This window comes from Callithrix jacchus, chromosome 6 (genome assembly GCF_049354715.1).
Source record: "Callithrix jacchus isolate 240 chromosome 6, calJac240_pri, whole genome shotgun sequence".
NCBI classification, from domain to species: Eukaryota; Metazoa; Chordata; class Mammalia; order Primates; family Cebidae; genus Callithrix; species Callithrix jacchus.
The window spans coordinates 136,767,460-136,787,296 of record NC_133507.1 but is presented as its reverse complement, the minus strand read 5'-3'; the positions used below and the strand labels follow the sequence as shown (position 1 = coordinate 136,787,296).

The following is a 19,837-nucleotide window of genomic DNA, read 5'->3' as shown; positions in this document are numbered from 1 at the left end:
TATGAGTAATTTAGCCTATCCCATCACAAATACTGGAAAGTACTTCAAAGCATATGTCTTCCCGAAGGGTGAGTCGTGTCATCTTCATAAAGTGAATATGGGCCACAGAAGTGGTCCTTTTGTGATCCCTGAAGAAGATGTGGATAGTTATTAATGAACCAGATTCTATAAACCACAGATCTAAACTAGTTTTATCACTGTAAAATCACAACTTATAGGCATTTATATTATAAATTGGTATCATCCTGCCCAGTCAGAGGACCAAGCCTTAGGCTTACCTTTTGACTATTTGATATCTGTTGAATAAAGGAGAATTCGTAATTATAGCACCATATTCTGGGACTGCTTTGTCAACAAAGAAGGGTGAAATAAACCTTGGTTCTCCACTCGTAAGCATTCTGTAACCAAGTGAGGGGGCTGAAGACTATAATAAATCATTTATTTCTGGATTCTTTTTTTACTTAGAGGGTTATATTTTTAAAGTCTTCAATTTTTAATAAAGTCTAACTCTAGCTGCATTACCTTACTTGTAAGCTTACAACTCTTCCCTTGATTTCTCTCCAGGTCCTGAATACATGGTTTCCTCCAACATCGAGCCTGAACCTAAAGATCTCACGGTTGGGGTTGCCCTGCATGGGGTCACAAAGATCTATGGCTCAAAAGTGGCTGTTGATAACCTCAATCTGAACTTTTATGAAGGGCATATTACTTCATTGCTGGGGCCCAACGGAGCTGGGAAAACTACCACCATGTAGGTTAACTTTTCGACAGTTATTGCCGTGGAAGCATATTATTAAAAAATACAGGTTTAAAAAAAAGACTTATTTTTGTAAAAACTAAAGTTATTACATTTCCCAAATGGAGAAAGATGGTTCAACTTGTATGCTATAGAATGGAGTCAAAATCAAAAGTTCTAATACTTTTAAAATTTTTTAATTCAGTGCCAATTTTGTAAAATACAAACTTTCTAATAAAAATAAATATTCTTGGCATCTGTTAGATAATAGGAAATTCTGCAACATTGAGTTCATATTCTTAGGTAAAGACTATTGGTTGGTGTTACTCATTAGTAACTGATCTCTCTCTCTCTCTCTCTCTCTCTCTTTCTCTCCTCTCTCGATGGAGTTTTGCTTTTGTTGCCCAGGCTTGGAGTGCAGTGGCAAGATCTTGGCTCACTGTGACCTCTGCCTCCTGGGTTCAAGTGATTCTCCTGCCTCAGCCTTGTGAGTAGCTGGGATTACAGGCACATGCCACCATGCCCAGCTAATTTTTGTTTTTGTATTTTTAGTAGAGATGCGGTTTCATCATGTTGGCCAGGCTGGTCTCTAACTTCAGACCTCAGGTGATCCACTGGCTTCGACCTCCCAAAGTGCAGCGATTACAGGCATGGGCCACTGCACTAGGCCAGTAACTGATCTCTAAAAGGGAGCATCTGCTTTCTGGTTCCTCCCTGGTCTCTACCAAGCTGCACTGCTTCATACACCCAATCTGTTTCATTTATTTGCATTTCTAGCCTGGTGCATATATAAGTATGAAATTACATATCCTGATATAAACACAGCTGCTTCTTTACAGGAAATCTTTGCCTTGACTTGTAAAGAAACAAAAGAAACACAGGTATCAGACAGAAATCAAAAAGGCCAGGAGTGGAACATAAGCTGTTCTTTCTCACTCCTCACCTATGTAGCATTTTCCTGTGTCAGAATGGAGAAGAGATGCAACTGTTTTTAAAGTGACATGCTTTTGAATTATTTTTTATGTGATTTGCCTCCAGTGCTCCACATTCTCTAGCTGCTGAGTCAGCTCTAAGATGCTGTTGGTGCTCTAGCCCTTTTTTGAGAAAAGGATCAGTTGCTGCATATCCTACTTAGTATCATCACGAATCAGCTCAGTGACTGCCAAACCACTGGGATTAATTATTTTTCTTTTATAAATAAAAGGGGACAGAGGAAGGTCATGAAATGAGTGAGCATACAGCCTCTCCTATTTGCATGACCTGTTTAAAGTCAGAGTTGGCTTTCTAGGGAGAATACAATGCCAAAAAGGCCAGATTTTTTTTTTTTTACTTTTAAGTTCAGAGGTACAAGTGCAGGTTTGTTACATAGTTAAACTTGTGTCATGGGGGTTTATTTTACAGATTATTTCATCACCCGGTATTAAGCCTAGTACCCATTACTTATTTTTCCTGATCCTCTCCATCCTCCCACCCTCCACCCTCTGAAAGGCCCCAGTGTGTGGTGTTCCCCTCTATGTATCTGTGTGTTCTCATCATTTAGTCTCCATTTATAAGTGAGAAAATACAGTATTTGGTTTTCTGTTCCTGTGTTAATTTAATTGATAATGGCCACCAGCTCCATTCATGTTTTTAATGGGCAATAAGAGGCTAATGAAGAAAAGAAACAGACAAGGCTCTTGAAGAGGCTATAATTTTAGCTGAGAATGCTCCCATTTTATTGTATTAAATATAAGCCTTTAATATAAAGTATGTTATTTATATTTCAGTGTTCATATGGGAAAACTGCATATTCCATTCATAATTTAATCCACAAGTCTGCATTGCAAGGCGCTGATTAGGTTACTGAGACAAAGTGCTAAGAAAACATGACCTTTCCCTGATCTCATGGAGCTTACATCATAGTGGAGGAGATGGGTATTAAATAATTGCCCAGTTTACTGTCTGAAACATCATGAGGAATTATCTAGGTGAGAACATTCTAATTACAGTGTAGAGAAAAGGACTGGAGATGACCAAAGAGCATGTGGGAAGGAGAGTTAGGAGCTTAGAGTGATAGGTTAGGCAGGTGGTGATGGTGATGATCCCATGAAGATAGCTGTGAAAATGGTGACATGGGCATGTAGTTAGGAGATTAAGATAGGAGGAGAGCACAAAAATGACTTACGGATTCCAGTCTTGTGCAACCAGTCTATGAATTTAACACATGGTGAAAGAGGTAACATCAATGAAGGTATGGCTTTTAGGGTAAAGATCATGAGCTCAGTTTTAGACATACTGAGTTGAAGGACCCTGTAAGAAAGAAATCTCACAGAGAAGTGGTATTGTCTGTTAGACATATAAAGCAATCCTGCAGCTGAATAATAAGGTCTGGGCTACAGATGTAAATTGGAGACATGCCAACCTATAGATACTAAAGAACCTCAGGAAAGTACATAAGTTTGCTCAAGGAGACAGAACTTGGTATTTAAAAGCCCAATTGTTTTTGTCATTGTTACCACCAGCACCACCAGCATTACCATCACCATCATGTAGTATTTATATAATACTCTGAATTATTAAAAACTTAAAAGTAATTTTTATTCTTATTCCCATTAAATATCATTTTATTTCCTAGTTTGCCCTTGTCTGAGAAGATATGCTGTATTTTATTTTTAAGCTAACAACTGAGACCTATTTAGTCTAATACCTAGCTTCTATGCTTGGTTTATATCTAATTCATCATTTCTTCATTTCCAGTTCCATGTTAACCGGGCTGTTTGGGGCCTCAGCAGGCACCATTTTTGTGTATGGGAAAGATATCAAAACAGACCTACACACGGTACGGAAGAACATGGGAGTCTGCATGCAGCATGACGTCTTGTTCAGTTACCTCACTACTAAGGAACACCTTCTCCTATATGGTTCCATCAAAGTTCCTCACTGGACTAGAAAGCAGCTCCATGAGGAAGTAAAAAGGCAAGTTAAGATGGGAGTGAGAACATAAGTTTATAACTCCTCTCGAAGACCCATAGCTTGGTTGGTAAAGCTTGGGTAAGGATACCAATAGGAAATGTTTTCTCACAAAATAATTACATTTTAGTTTTTCTACTTCTTTATTATTGCAAACATTTAAGGTTATTTGTCCACCAGTTATTACACTGAAACTGTTTAACTGTCTTCATTTCTAGTTCCCATATTGCTCCAAATCCTTTGCTCCTAATCCCCATGGCTACTACACACTGATCCCAGCCTCCTAAGTGGATTCTTGGATTTCACTCTTCTCTTGTGAAATCTGTTTTTTGAAGAGCAGCCAGGATGATCTTTTTCAACTGCAGATCAGACTATGTCACCCCTGGATTTAAATCCTCCAGTGGCTTCCTTCCATGCTTAGTATAATACTTAATAACATCCTTGTTAAGACTTACGCGGTCCTACGTGACTTGCCTTTATTCTCACTTCTGATGCCACGTCCTTCCACCCGCCTCCACATTAACTCTGCTCTAGGCACACTGGTCTAGCTACACACTTGACTATCCTTGGCCTGCTCCAGCCCCAGAGCTTTTTATTTTCTCTTCCCTCTACTTACAGCACCCTCCCCAGATGGCCATTTGACTTATTCTTCGTCAAATGACCACTTTCCTGGTCTCTGCTGAAATGTCACTTTTTCTGAGATGACTGCCATATATAAAATAGATGCCTAAAAGAGCATGTCCCAGCCATTCCTTGTCTTAGATTCTCTGCTTTTTTTAAAAAAAAATTGTATTTATCATCACCACTTGAGAATATATTTATTATTGACTGGATTTCCCTATATCCCTCCCAATACACACTTAAGAGAACATAATCCCCTTATGAGTAGAAATTTTATCTGTTCACTGCTTTCCCCAAGTACATAAAACACAGCCTGGCACAAAACAGGCAGGCACTCTCTAGGTATTTGTCAAATGAATCAATTATATATTCCTTTATGCTTTTTTATGAGTATTCATTTTGTACCAGGTGATGAATAATGGAAAACTACATTATGAATCCTCAAGAGTTTATTGTACCTTACTGAGCATGTAATAGTCACTTAGTAAATACATGTCAATTAGGGTTATTGTATGTTTCCAGTACTCAGTTTATCTCTAAAAAATAACTGTCATACGTTATTTTTTAAGGACTTTGAAAGATACTGGACTATACAGCCATCGTCATAAGAGGGTTGGAACGCTGTCAGGAGGAATGAAGAGGAAGTTATCTATATCCATAGCTCTCATTGGTGGATCAAGGGTAGTAATTTTGGATGAACCATCTACTGGAGTTGACCCATGTTCTCGCCGAAGTATATGGGATGTTATATCCAAGAACAAAACTGGTATGAGTATTTCTCAGAACTTATCCACCCAACAGTCATACTTCTGCCCTCTGGCATATACAAAGCAAACAGGCTGGGCACAGTGGCTCACGCCTATAATCCCAGCATTTTGGAAGGCCAAGACAGGAGGATTGCTTGAGCCCAGGAGTTTGAGACCATCCTAGGCAACACAGTGAGACCTGTCTCTACAAATAATAACAATAACAGTAATAATAATAATAAAGCTGGCTGTGGTGGCTGGCACATGTAGTCCCAGCTACTCAGGAGGCTGAGGTTGGAGAATCGCTTGAATCCAGGAGGTCAAGGTTACAGTGAGCTATGATCAAGTCACTGAACTCAGCCTGGATGACAGAGTGAGACACTGTCTCAAAAAAAAAAACAAAACAACAACAACAACAACAACAGAAAGCAAGTTGATGACTTTTCTGTTTATGGTATCTTTTTTAAAATTTTAACATTTATTTGTATAGATACATAATGCTTGTACATATTTATTGGGTATGATATCTTCTAAAAATCTAAGATTGGCTCTTTCTTTTCCAAAAAAATTTTCTCCCAGATAACTTTCTGGATCAATTGGTTAATATCTATGCAGTGCCTGCTGTGAGTGGAGCATTTAACTGGCCTTTTTGAAAGCATGCAAATCCAACAGAAGTTTCAAAGTTTGCTTAGAGGAGCTAAGAATCTAATTAGAGATACCAAACATACACAAATGAAAATAAACTGAAAACAGACTAAATAAGTGCTAACAGGATGTGAAGCAATGGAGTAATCAGAGTGGAGTGGGATCATCAGAGAGGAATATTCAAAAAGTCTTAAATTATTGCCTTTTCATAATGAAGAAAGGGGAAGAGAGAGAGAGAGAAAAGCAATGCAAAATGAACCCATGGGAGCAAAATTCTAATGGACTGTGAAGAATTGCCAATGCCCACATGACAAATGATTCATTCAGCATAATAAAGACTTATTTGCTGTTAATTTATCTGAAAATTGCCTCCAAATATTTAAGAACACCCTTCTAAATTTTTCTTTTTCTTTCTTTTTGGGATAGACTCTCATCTATCACCCAGGCTGGAGTGCAGTGGCATGATCTCAGCTCATTGTAACCTCTGCCTCTCAGGGGCAAGAGATTCTCCTGCCTCAGCCTCCCAAGTAGATAGGATTACAGGTACATGCCACCATACCCAGCTAATTTTAGATAGGTTTCACCATATTGGCCAGGCTGGTTTCAAACTCCTGACCTCAAGTGATCTGCCTGCCTTAACCTCACAAAGTGCTGGAATTACAGGCATAAGCCGCCAAGCCTGGCCCTGATTTTTTCTTTCATCATTTTGGAAGCTCTTTGAGGTCAGTTTTTTAGTTAGCTCATAAAATGTGAGTCTTCTCAGACGTCACAGGACTTACTCTGGCCAACTCTGTGTATTTGGAAACTGTACTTTCATGTTTCATTCTCTGTTGCTCTTGTCTGTATTTTCAAGCCAGAACAATCATTCTATCGACACACCACTTGGACGAGGCTGAAGTGCTGAGTGACCGCATCGCCTTCCTGGAGCAGGGTGGGCTTCGGTGCTGTGGGTCCCCATTCTACCTGAAGGAAGCCTTTGGCGATGGGTATCACCTCACACTCACCAAGAAGAAGGTGAGAATGGGAGGAAAATATACCTCATTACAGAGTCATAAATTAACGTTTATGTGAAATAGAAGTAGAGTCTCTCCAACTTCATTCACTGCTAAAATTCATTAGTATTTCTAGCTTAGTGCTTCTCAAATTTGAGTAACCATCAGAATCCTGGAGGTCTTGGCTAAAACCCAGAGTTCTGGCCCCACCCCAAGAGAGTCTGATCCCATAGGTCTGGGATGGGGATCCAGAATGTACTATATTTCTATAAAGTTTCCAGGTGATGCTGATGTCGCTGGTCTGGGGATGGCACACTGAGAACCACTGTGCTGGGTAAAAAGTGATTGACATCTTAAGGTTACTGATGGAGAATCAGCCTTTTAGTTCTCGTAACATTTCAACCTAGAAAGCCAAAAATTCAATTTTCTGCTTTATCAAAAGCAAATAAAGAGAATATGAAGTCATGGGTTCACTTTCTGATTAGTACTCCTCAAGTGGCAGTGCAGGGACTCTAACGTACACAGGTCAACAGTGCCTTTACATCTTTTGGAGAACAAAAATGCTCACTAAAGATCCTTGAACCACCGAACAGAACATATGATTTAAAAATACTGTGCAAGATGTATATGCTATTAGGAAGGTTTTGACTACCTCCATTTATTTTCTATCTAATCCTCCTCATGTGATTTATAAAATATAAGAAAATGTTATATTCTTAATAGTTATATTATTAATTGTTATACTCATTAATTCATTAAGAAATTTATGTATTCAGTGCATTATGCCTTATAATACCCAAGCACTGTCCCAGGAACTGGTGACACACCAGTGAATGGATGATATGAAAATCTCTGGCCTTTTAGAGTTTACATTCTGATGGAGTGTGAGGAATTCAAATGATACAATCAATAAATAAATTATTTAGTACATTGGCCATTAGTAAATCACTTAGTATATTTATTTCTATGCTATGGATCGAAATAAAGCAGGGAATGCTGAGTGGAGCAGTATTAACGTAGGGAAATAAGAGAAGAGGTTGTTTGAGAAAGTGACAGTTGAACTGAGAGTTGGAGGCAGTGAGAGAATGGTACATATCACTCTCTGGGACACTGTTTGCAAGAACCCTGAGGAGGGGATGTGCCAGAACCTGAAGCGCTCTAGCAACAGCAAAGAGACTGTCATTCTAGAGTAGAGTAAATGAGAGGGGGTTAGAGAAGGGACAGGGTGGCATGGGAGAAGGGGGCCAGTGGAATGGAGACCCAAGTGGCATAGGGGGCTCTAGAGCAGTGACAGATGATCTGAATCAGGTGTGGAGTGGCCTAAAAGCTCATTACCCACCCTCTGACTAGGGCCCTGGGGCACTATGGTATAAAGAGAAGAGAGTGTATTAATTCCTACTTTTCTCCCTTAGAGTCCAAATTTAAATGCAAATGCAGTATGTGACACCATGGCTGTGACAGCAATGATCCAATCACATCTCCCCGAAGCCTACCTCAAGGAAGATATTGGGGGAGAGCTTGTTTATGTGCTTCCTCCATTCAGCACCAAAGTCTCAGGGGCCTATCTGTCACTCCTGCGGGCACTCGACAATGGCATGGGTGACCTCAACATCGGGTGCTATGGCATTTCAGATACCACTGTGGAGGAGGTATACCTCAACACTTCTTTTTTTCTTCAAGCTGATATAACTTGCTCTTTCCTTAGAATAAGTATGTGCCATTTTTTCTAAAAATATATATTTTGAAATAAATATTTCACAAAATTAGAAAAGCTTAACATTTTTTCCAATACTATTCTTATGTAAGACTGGGAATAAAATGTTGCCCGAATTAGAAAGCATGTAATTTTTACATACAGAAATATTCACTTGAAGTCAGATGGGAAAAATTTGTCTCAATAAATGTGACAAAAATTCAAATTCAAAGGTAAGCTTAGAAATGAGAAAAGACATGCACTTTTCATGTTAATGAAGTAGTTTGGCTTCTCTTTCTAGGTCTTTCTGAACTTGACCAAAGAGTCACAAAAAAATAGTGCTGTGAGTCTTGAGCACTTAACGCAAAAGAAAATTGGGAATTCCAATGCCAATGGCATCTCAACTCCTGATGATTTATCTGTGAGCAGCAGCAGTTTCACAGACAGAGATGGTATGAATCTAACATGAATATTTTGTTTAATTCCAATAGATGACATAAATGAGAAAAATCACAGACAGACTTTGATTTTTAAAAATTCAACTCTAAAGTTTCATTCTAAATTCAAAAAACACTAAAGAAATTTAAGCCTCCTTTTTTTCAGATATAAAATATTCATTAAACCAAATTGAATTCTCTATTTCAAATGTACTTTGAAGAATGTGAAAGAACTCCCTTGATAGCGTGGTGATGAGTATTCCACCTACCCACCAGAAATTGTTTTCAAGATGTAACCTCTCTAATTTCAATTCATGCTCAAGTTAAAATTCTTCTTGTAACTGGGGCTAACAGTGAACAAGATTACCTTGTAAGGTGGTTCACTCTTTGTTATTAGCATGTTGAAGTAGAGACAATAGTCATAAAAAATAAAATAAAAAGTTGCCATTCTTTATGGTACCTTAGTGGAAGACATGTCTAACCCACCGGACTCTGAGTCATTCAGGTGCTGAGAAACTGGTTTTGGGTAGAGTTTCTGAGTTAATTAATGTGGACTTGATGGCTAAGAGTCTATAATAATAGATTTCCTCCCCCAATCCTTAACATAGGATATGCTTAAAAACATCGTGTTGCTTGACATGACTTTGAGGGATTGGGCTCTTTTGAAAATAACTTTTATTGTCTCTTCTCTTTCTGACAGTTAATTTATACCTCTAGAAACACCATTTACTTAAGCATATAGTAAAACAATATATAAATCAAGGAGTAGTCATTTCAACAGTTTTTGCTCAAATTTGCAAAACATCTCTAGTAACAGAACTTTTAATTAAACATTTGCCTGGCTCTCAAACTCAGAGAGAGAATCTCTGATGTTTGTATAATTCTGGAACTAGAGGATAATTTGTCCTCTGCCATATTCCTCATTTCTTTTCTTTTGGGGAATATAATTGTGGCCTCCATGGCATTGAGGACTTTGATTAGAAAGTGGTCATCTGCTTCAGGAAGCACAGGCTAAGTATGTGCCTCTGCATGTGTCTTATAATTTGAAACTATTCTTCAGTCCAAATGCTCCCTTCATTGACATTATCTTTTAGAAAGCACATTTATTCCATTTGATACACCTGTAAGTCATCCACATGTAATTTCTCAAGAAACAGAAAAGGATACTAATTAACTGAAAATATTCAGCTCCTTCTACAATTCCCTTTTGCAGAGATATGAGTTTGCATTTAAGCTTGTTCACTCTGTTTAATTGGAATTCATTTTAAATTAAGCAGCTTTGTATTTTTTTTTCTTATCAGCTAAATGAAGATGATGATTTTTGTGCTGCATAATTTCTGATGGAAAATTTAAACTATACACAAAGTTGACGAATACCATCACCTTATCACCTCCGAAGGTGTGCGGGGTGGCGGGCTTTAGGAGAGAATGCTGTATTTGAACCTCTTTTTAGAGGGAGCCACTGAAATTATTAGCCATAGAGCCCTCTTGAGGAAGCAGTGGTTTTCCATGGCTGCTCTGCCATGGAATTTTCCTCAGCACCAGAAAAGCATTTCAAACTATGGAAAGGGTAGATAATTTTTTCTAGTGAGTTCTTTTTTTAAAAAAATAACTCTCGTGGCAAACATGGGGTTTTAAAAGGCCATATAATCATTCCAAATTTCTAAAGAGAATGCTATAAATAAGTGGTTGAACTAGAGTGGTACTCTGGAGGAGAGGATTTCCCTTTTCCTACAAGAGTAGGAATTAATTGGACCTCAAAGTCAATTAGACTCACAGTCTCTATGTTACAATAGGAACAAATTGTTGGATTAGGGTGGTGTTTGAGTCTGTATTTGTCTCACATGAATTTAATCTCTTCATAGAAACTATCTCTTGAGTATTAGTAATATATACTGAATCTGCATTGAGACTTTAGGGTTTGAGGACAATATTCATTTATGAAATTCTAGTTATCTAACTTTGACATGTAATATTACTATGCATATGACTGATAATATTTTGTGTATAGTGAATTAGAATTTTCAAATCACTTTACACACAGTTCTATATGAGATGGATATTATAGTTCTTAGTTTTCCCAATGGAAAGTCCAGGGCTAAGGCTGAGAAATGAAATTGCTGAACCTCAAATCCAAATCTTGAAAAGCTTTTCCCACCACACCGTACTATACCAACTAGCTATAGTTTCTGAAATTACTTTATTGTGTATCAAGATTTCTCAAAACCATATCTAATCTCTTTTTCTTAACCAGACAAAATCCTGACAAGAGGAGAGAGACTGGATGGCTGTGGACTATTGCTGAAGAAGATCATAGCTATACTCATCAAGAGGTTCCATCACACCCGCAGGAACTGGAAAGGCTTCATTGCTCAGGTTATCCTCCCCATCGTCTTTGTGACCACTGCCATGGGCCTTGGGACACTGAGAAGTTCCAGCAACAGTTATCCAGAGATTCAGATCTCCCCCTCTCTTTATGGTACCTCCGAACAGACAGCCTTCTATGCGTAAGTTTCTTTCTGTTAACTAAAAATGTTTCCGAAGAGTTTCTATGAGGGTGGTTGTACCTGAATGAATGCATGGGATGCTGGAGAATAAAGTACTTAGAATCCATGGTACCTGATTCTGCTAAAGGAATGAGAAGTTTGATTGACTGCAGTATGTTACTTCTATTGCCAACAAATAGTTTTTTCAGTTTTTGCATTCATCTAAAACTAAAGTTATAGGAGATATTTATTTTTAATGACTAAACTTTAATTAAGAAAGGCAGGTTAGGTATGGCTTCCCCATCTGTTGTAACATACAGCAATTAACTTTTTATTGGTCTCACAAATATTAAATAGTGATGCTAGATTCCTATATAATGTTATAGGTACAACAGGTAATCACCGATGCATGTGACAATAAGGAGAATAAGAAGGCAGCCAAATAGACACAAGTACATTTTACTAAGATACCATTCTTTCTTTTCCTGAAACTGTGTCTCTTTTAGATTTCTTAGATTAAGAAAACAGTCCTAAGCAGAGCGCAGTGGCTCACGCCTGTAATCTTAGCAGTTTGGGAGGCTGAGGCAGGCAGGTCACTTGAGCTTGGGAGTTTGAGACCAGCCTGCCAACATGGCAAAACCTCATCTAATGTACATCTTTGTGCAAATACAAAAATTAGCCAGGCCTGGTGGTGCTCACCTGTAATATGAACAATTTGGATCTCTGAGGTACACGCATTGCTTAAACCCAGGAAGCTGAGGTTGCAATGAGCCATGATCGCACCACTGCGCTCCAAGCTGGGCAAAAGAGCAAGACTCTGTCTCAAAAAAGAAAAGGAAAACCATTCTATATACACCACATTTCATTTCTTCAAGCATGATTTTAATATAGGAGACTAGTAGAATAAATCATGTATTCGTTTCTGTCCTTTAATATTGCAGGAATTATCACCCAAGCACAGAAGCACTTGTCTCAGCAATGTGGGACTTCCCTGGAGTTGACAACATGTGTCTCAACATCAGTGATCTGTAAGTGGTTCTTGCTCATCTATTTTTTGTGTTCAACATTCCAGTTTGAGTGTGTGCATGTATATGTGGGTGTGTGTGTCTGTTATTTGCCTGGAAGAAAATTGTACCCTGACAGAAAACCCTGCTTAACAGATTTTATCTATTTCCTTTAGTTTATTTCTTAGTTATCTTATGCTATACCAATAAATATTAGCTGTCTTACGATTTGTACAACTCTCTAGTATACACAATTTCATTTAATAATCTCAACCTTGTGGACTATTAATCTCATTTTGCAGACAAAGAACTGAGGCTCACAGAGACTAAGATACTTATTCAGCTGAGACTCTGGTTCTCGTTTGCACTATACTGTGTTGCTTATTCAAACTTCTAAGATAGCATTAATACATAAGTCACATAAACTTGACCTTGGTGTATTATTATGCTAAAGTGTCATCTTCCTGTCAGAAGAGGAGATGAAAACAGCAAAGAGAATAAAGGAGAGTAAAAGCTCTATCCTGACACAGTAAGACAATTCAGTAAGCACTGGCCTCAATACTATGTAGTCAATAAATGCTTTCCCTCATCCCCCACCACAAAATGTCAAATCATTTGGAAATGGTGGAGCAATGTACATTGAAGTGATGAAAAATCAGTAAAACAAATCAGTAAATATGTGTATCTATGACTGCACACATGAACTTAATGCCAAATACTTGTTTATATGCTCATATGTACCCATGAGAATGCATATACATACACACCTCACAGCAATATCATTTTGACTCACAGACAGTGTTTGAAGAAAGACAGTCTGGAAAAATGGAACACCAGTGGAGAACCTATCACTAATTTTGGTGTTTGCTCCTGCTCAGAAAATGTCCAGGTAAGAAGAAATTCAGTTTCAGTGAAATGGGAAAAATACGGTAATAAATATCAAAGCTTGAAAGATCTATCTAGGTTACCAAAGAATCAGTATTAAATTCATTTTATGGAAGCTAGTAGCTCAGAAATATGGATCTGGGTGCTCAAAAAATACTGACTTTGAACATCAGTTCACTGTTTTAAGTCCATCTCAGTACAGATTTCCAAAGGTAGGTAATTCTATGATGGTCTTTGTGGAAACCAACTGAAAATGAATTTTTGGTCTCAGTTTAGAACTAACTAGAAAGCTCTATGTTTCACATGAAAATAATGTGACCATAACTGTCATATTGAAATATAGCAACACTGCCACTGTAGTGGTCAGCTGGGAAGTCAGTAATGTGTAAGTGTAGAACAGAACTCCATGAGTCTCTAAGTAACACCTCTAGGCTTCAGGAAGAAGTCATTTCCTGGAAAAAAAAACACAAAACAGAAAAACATTAATCATCACTACTCTGTCTGTATTCTATAGATACAGACCTTAGTTTTCTAAGCCTATCAGTTCACCACACTTTTAAGAGAACTAGATTCATTAGAGAAGTTCAAGATTGTTGAAGAAAAAAGGCCACTTTAGTTTCTAATAGTTACTATATTGCCAGCTAAATTTCTTGCAATCATTTCTTCAGAGTGACATTTGGTTGTACACTCAACCGTCTTGCTTTAATATTTTGTAATGAAAATATCTTCAGTGAATGCCACCCATTTTGGTGTTTTATGCAAAATAGTTACTAATAATAAGAGTTGGGGCCCAATAAGAATCTTTTGGAATTCTTTGGGAGGCCGAGGCAGGTGGATCACGAGGTCAAGAGATCCGGACCATGATGCCTGATATGGTGAAACCCCATCTCTACTAAAAATACAAAAATTAGCTGGGCGTGGTGGTGCATGCCTGTAGTCCCAGCTACTTGGGAGGCTGAGGCAGGAGAATTGCTTGAATCTGGGAGGCAGATGTTGCAGTGAGCCAAGATCGTGCTACTGCACTCGAGTCTAGTAATGAAGTGAGACTTGGTCTCAAAAAAAAAAAAAAAAAAAAGTTACTCTTGATCAGGTGTGCTGGCTCAAGCCTGTAATCCCAATACGTTGAGAGGCAAAGGCAGTTGGATTTCTTGAGCTCAGAAGTCTGAGACAAGCCTGGGCAACATGGTGAAACCCCATCTCTACCAAAAAATCGGAAAATAAAATAAAATTAGCTTGGCACGGTGGCATGCATCTGTGATCGCAGCTACTCAGGAGGCTGAGGTGAGAGGATTGCTTGAGCCTTCGGAAATCAAGGCTGTACCACTGCACTCCAGCCTGGGTGAAAAAAAAATTAGTCTTAACCCAATATTAAAAGTTTTAAAATCCCTTATCTAATTTAGCTAACTTCAGAAGTTTTTTATGTGTTTCTTTAGTTCACAGTAAAAGTTACCTAACTTAAGATGTAAAATTGAAATCTGCATAATTTTTATTAATCTAAAAAAATCTAGGCCAGGTTCAGTGGCTCATGCCTGTAATCCCAGTACTTTTGGAGGTGGGAGGACTGCTTTAGCCCAGGAGCTCGAGACCAGCTGGGCAACATAGTGAGACCTCATCTCTACAAAAACTTAAAAAAATTAGCCGGCTGTAGTGGTGTGCATCTGTAGTCCCAGCCATTTGGTGGGGCTAAAGTGGTAGGATGACTTGAGGTCAGTACTCAACTCAGGCTTGAGTGCTGTGATTGCACCACAGCACTCCAGGCTGAGTGACACAGAGAGACGCCCCTGTCTCAAAACAAATAAATCAAAATAAATGGAATATCCAGTAGATCTTCAATTTTTTCCAACCAATTTTGTCACATAATTAACATCCCCAAGTCTATTTCCAACTATTTAATAACAATGAGGTCATTTTGCATAATGGATGCTCTGTACATCAGACACACAATATGGACAAAGTACAAAGTTTTTTGAGCGAGAGAGAAAAAAAAAACACTGCATATACATCAAAAGATTAAGGAATAAAAAGGAAATCCACAGAGTGGAGAACAATATTCACAATATACAACAAAGGACTCATATCCAGAATGTGTGTATAAAGAACTGCAAATTGATGAGAAGAAGAGAAATAAGACAATAATTAGCAACAAACATGAGACACTGTACAAAGAACATATCCAAATTGCCAATAACTATATTAAAAGGTAGTCATCAGAGCAACACAAATTTAAGCCACAAAGCAATACCACTTAACAGTCACCAAAATGGCTAAAATGAAGAAGAGGAAAAAATCTAAGTGTTAACAAAAATATTCAGCAGCCAGAACTCTCAAACTCTGCTCTGGGAATTTATTTTGGTGCAAATACTTTTTGAAACTACTTGGCAACATATCCTAATGCTAAAAATTTGCATATCTGTGGGACCGGCAATTCCACTATATACCTATCAGAAATGTGAATAACGCCCACTAACAGAATAGGTAAAGTCAAATATAATATATTTCCACAGTATTATATAAACAAAATGAGAATGACTGATCTACAATTACACAAAACATATGGAAGATTCTCATAATTGTAATAATGAGTGAAAAGAGCCAGACACAAGATAACACATTTATACTATTCCATTAATATAAAATATAAACATAGGCAAAACTAATCTGTGTCTGTTACTTAGGGAGTCATAGTGAGTTGAAGGGAGTTTGATGAGGGGCTTCTGGGGTATTGGTCCTATTCTGTATCTTGACTTGGTTGTTGGTAAACAGGTGTGTCAGGTTGTCAAAATTCATCAGGCATTATATGTGCATTTCTCTATGTATAGTATAATTTAAAAATTGCACCAAATTTATCAGAGCATCTTCTTTTAATTATTTGCAAAAGCAATGTCACTCTGGAATGTGAGCTTCATGTTGATATAACTTGATTGATATAAGGTAAAATCCGGCACTGATTTTTCAGAGCAACCTGGAACCTGATGTTCTTGAAATATACAGGTGGTAGATATGGAAAAGTGCTAGACTTTTCCCAAATTAAACTTCACTTGAGACACTACACTGAAAATTAAGTTGTCAGGAAGTACAGAAAGTTACAAGCATAAATATAAATGGTTAAACTAAGCTCTAAACAAATGTACTTGGTAATCTTAAGTACCCACAGGGGAAAGTAACCAGGGATATACAGGAACTCTCCACTGGCTTTGTGCCTTTCTGTAAATCTAAAATAATTCCGAACAAAAAGCTTATATATATAAAACTAACGTACATACTAATACATATATATATTAACCAATATATTCATGAGTGAAGAGTCAGACACAAGATAACATTTATACTATATGTATACATATAGTATAAATGTACATATGTAATATTTATAATATATACATTTATATCATTTTGTAATATATGTGATATAAATGTATATTATGAATATATATACACATGAGTGAAATGAGCCAGACACAAGATAACACATTTATACTATTTATATATCTATAAATAATACATATAACTAATAATAACTAATACATATAACTAAGCTCTGACTCTTAGGTAACATAACTGAAACTATTGTATCATAAACTTTTCATCCACTGCTATTGATCCTTGAAAAGTATTAATTTTCAATTTGTGGCGCTTTTTTTCTTCCCTGAGAATTACTGGGGAATTTTGTCACCTCAATGTTTAACATTATTGTCCAGACATATTAAGTCTCAGCACAGTGAAGGAAATATCACATATTTATTAACTTGTGTTCTTTTGGGCCTTCAAGTGAGTCCTAAACATATGGATTTGCTCCACATGAATAATAACTATTTGTTCTAATTTCTTTGCATAGCCAAGATGACTTCTTTTTCAAAGCTCTTTAGAGTCAAAGGACAGTCTTATCACACTCTTCCAGTTGCAGTAATGGACAAATCATGAGACTGAAGCTCCTTGACATTGTCTACTTAACTGGCACAACACTGGCTAGAAAAAAATTTCATTTTTAACTTTATTTTCCAGGAATGTCCTAAATTTAACTATTCCCCACCTCACAGAAGAACTTACTCATCCCAAGTAATTTATAACCTCACTGGGCACCGAGTGGAAAATTATCTTATAACAACTGCAAATGAATTTGTCCAAAAAAGGTAAAATACTCTGTTTATAACATACTTAGGTGCTTTCTAATTTTAATGGTAGCTGCCTTCTAGAGACAATAGTTACAAATTTCTGTTGTTTACCTTTTACATGGTTAAAGTCTCTGTTTGTTTGTTTATTTATTTATTTATGAGACAGAGTTTCACTCTTGTTGCCCAGGCTGGAGTGCAATGGAGCAATCTCAGCTCACTGCAACCTCTGCCTCCCACATTCAAGCAATTCTCCTGCCTCAGCCTCCTGAGTAGCTGGGATTACAGGCATGTGCGACCACACCTGGCTAATTTTGTATTTTTAGTAGAGACGGTGGTTTCACCATGTTGGTCAGACTGGTCTTGAACTCCTGATCTCAGGTGATCTACCAGCTTTGGTCTCCCAAAGTGCTGGGATTACAGCATAAGCCACCATGCCCAAACAAATTCTCAGTTTTATTTAAACAGCCTTATATATTGAAAGGTAAGTAATGACTCTAAATTAAGATTTATTTGTGCAAAATTGGTTATTTTTGTCATCAAAAATATAATGTTAAATTTGTACTTATTTTTTTTTTTCCTTGAAGCCAAAGAGAAGTTATTGACTGGCTTATATCAGCTTGGAGAGGTTTAAGGCATGACTTTTGATGACAATTGGCCTTCATTCCAACATGAATATCTCAAAACTTAGAGTGTGAGATCTGCATATGGACAAAACAGTTGTTCATGTGTAGCAAGGAAATGGGCTTGGACTTAAGCCATGTAAGCATATATCATAGACACAAAGTTGGTAGGCCTTCAATTGCTCCCATTTTCTTCTTTCCTCCATCTCTTCCCTCCTTTGTTCTCAGTGTACATACATGATTAACATTCATTGTAAAAAATAATTAGAAGCTACAGATAAGCCAAAAGAAGAAAAAGAATATTATTTCTCCACACAGATATAAGCACTACTGATATTTTGGTGTATATCCTTCCAGAAGTTTTCTTGTCACAGATATACATATAAATATTTTTGACAAAATGGGTTTTATTATGAAGTCTTAAAATCTGCCTTTAAAAAAAGTGAATGACCTACTATGATGTTATTTGCATGTCAAAAATACACAGCTCTATAGTACTACATTTAGGATGACAGTCACGAGATTATTCCAGCGCGACTATACCATTATTTATTTAATCTGACCTTAATTTGGTAGACAGCTAAATATCTACTCTTAAAATTACTACTTGGACTTTAAAAATCAACTTTTCATTTTTATACCATGAATTGACAAAAAGTTAAATAGACCTAACTTGCCCTCAAATATCCAGGAAGAAAAAAATGTATAATACCTGGGGACAGAATAGGGGAAAATTTGTTATTTAGAAGAAATTGAGCCATTTGAAAAAAGATATGAACTGATATTATATCACTTCAGTATTAATGACCTAAAAGGAATGTTAGAGTACTAAAATATTAAGACATTTGAGATGGCACATGCGTCAGTTAAGATGGAGAGATTGATACGTTATATGCCACTCATTTTCAGGATGACCACACATATGCAATTGTTTAGAAGGACTTATTGCCTCTAGTTATAATGTGGATTTGAGACTGAAATATGATAAAGGGGATTGATAAAAACGTAAAATGTTTGTCCGGCAGTATTCATTTTACACTGTAAATGTGTTCCTAATAGAAAACAAAAGTTGAGCTCCTCGTTAAGTATTTTAGAGCTATTTAAGAAGATTTTCTCCACTAAACCAAAGATACATTTTTATTACTCTCTGTAGATATGGAGGTTGGAGTTTTGGGCTGCCTTTGACGACAGACCTTCGTTTTGATATAACAGGAGTTCCTGCCAATAGAACACTTGCCAAGGTAAATTTTGTTCTTTCTTCTAGAATATTGTACAAATGAGAAGGTGAAATTGGTATGTTCAAGCATTTTCATGAAGTGAAAACAAAATATTGGTACAATGGATTTGACATTGTGCATAACCCATAGCACAGCGGTTCCAATTCTGTGTGTATACCCTGGGAAAACATGTATATATTAGCACCAGGGCACATGTACAAATGTGTATACATAGTAGTATTTCTCATAATAGCAAAAATACAACCCAAAATGCCCATATGCAGAATACAGAAATAAATTGTTTCATATTCATTCAATAAAACTTTCAACAATGTAAATGAAAGAACTCAGCTCCATATAACAAGCAAATTAAGTCTCCCAGACATGATTAATAAGGAAAAGAAAAGACAAAAGGGAATACATTGACTATGATTACATTTACTGTAAGCTTTCAGAGTTTGTAGGCAAAACTCAACCATACTGTTTACGGGAAAGGGAGGGTATTGTGATTTGGAAGGACATGGAGGGTCAGAGAAAAGGTGTTCTGGAGGCTGGCAATTCTGTATGATGCTTTAAGGGATCACACAGGTTGAGAAATAAGAATTCCTTCAGAATTTTTGTTTTTGTAACAGTACACATTTATGACATGAACTTTTCTTTATGTGGCTGTCATAACTATTTAGAGAATGAAAAC

At 37.0% G+C, this 19,837-nt stretch overlaps 1 protein-coding gene across 1 annotated transcript in view; it reads left to right on the top strand.

Annotated features, from left to right (window-relative positions):
- ABCA12 (ATP binding cassette subfamily A member 12) overlaps positions 1-19,837 on the top strand; it is a 210,458-nt gene that overhangs the window by 157,803 nt on the left and 32,818 nt on the right. Inside the window, exons 28-38 of the mRNA XM_035305614.3 lie at positions 565-751; positions 3,473-3,691; positions 4,876-5,072; positions 6,551-6,711; positions 8,102-8,338; positions 8,684-8,834; positions 11,074-11,326; positions 12,247-12,333; positions 13,105-13,198; positions 17,197-17,324; positions 19,080-19,167. Of these exons, the coding sequence (XP_035161505.3) occupies positions 565-751; positions 3,473-3,691; positions 4,876-5,072; positions 6,551-6,711; positions 8,102-8,338; positions 8,684-8,834; positions 11,074-11,326; positions 12,247-12,333; positions 13,105-13,198; positions 17,197-17,324; positions 19,080-19,167 (1,802 nt within the window). The remainder of the gene's footprint in view (positions 1-564; positions 752-3,472; positions 3,692-4,875; positions 5,073-6,550; positions 6,712-8,101; positions 8,339-8,683; positions 8,835-11,073; positions 11,327-12,246; positions 12,334-13,104; positions 13,199-17,196; positions 17,325-19,079; positions 19,168-19,837) is intronic.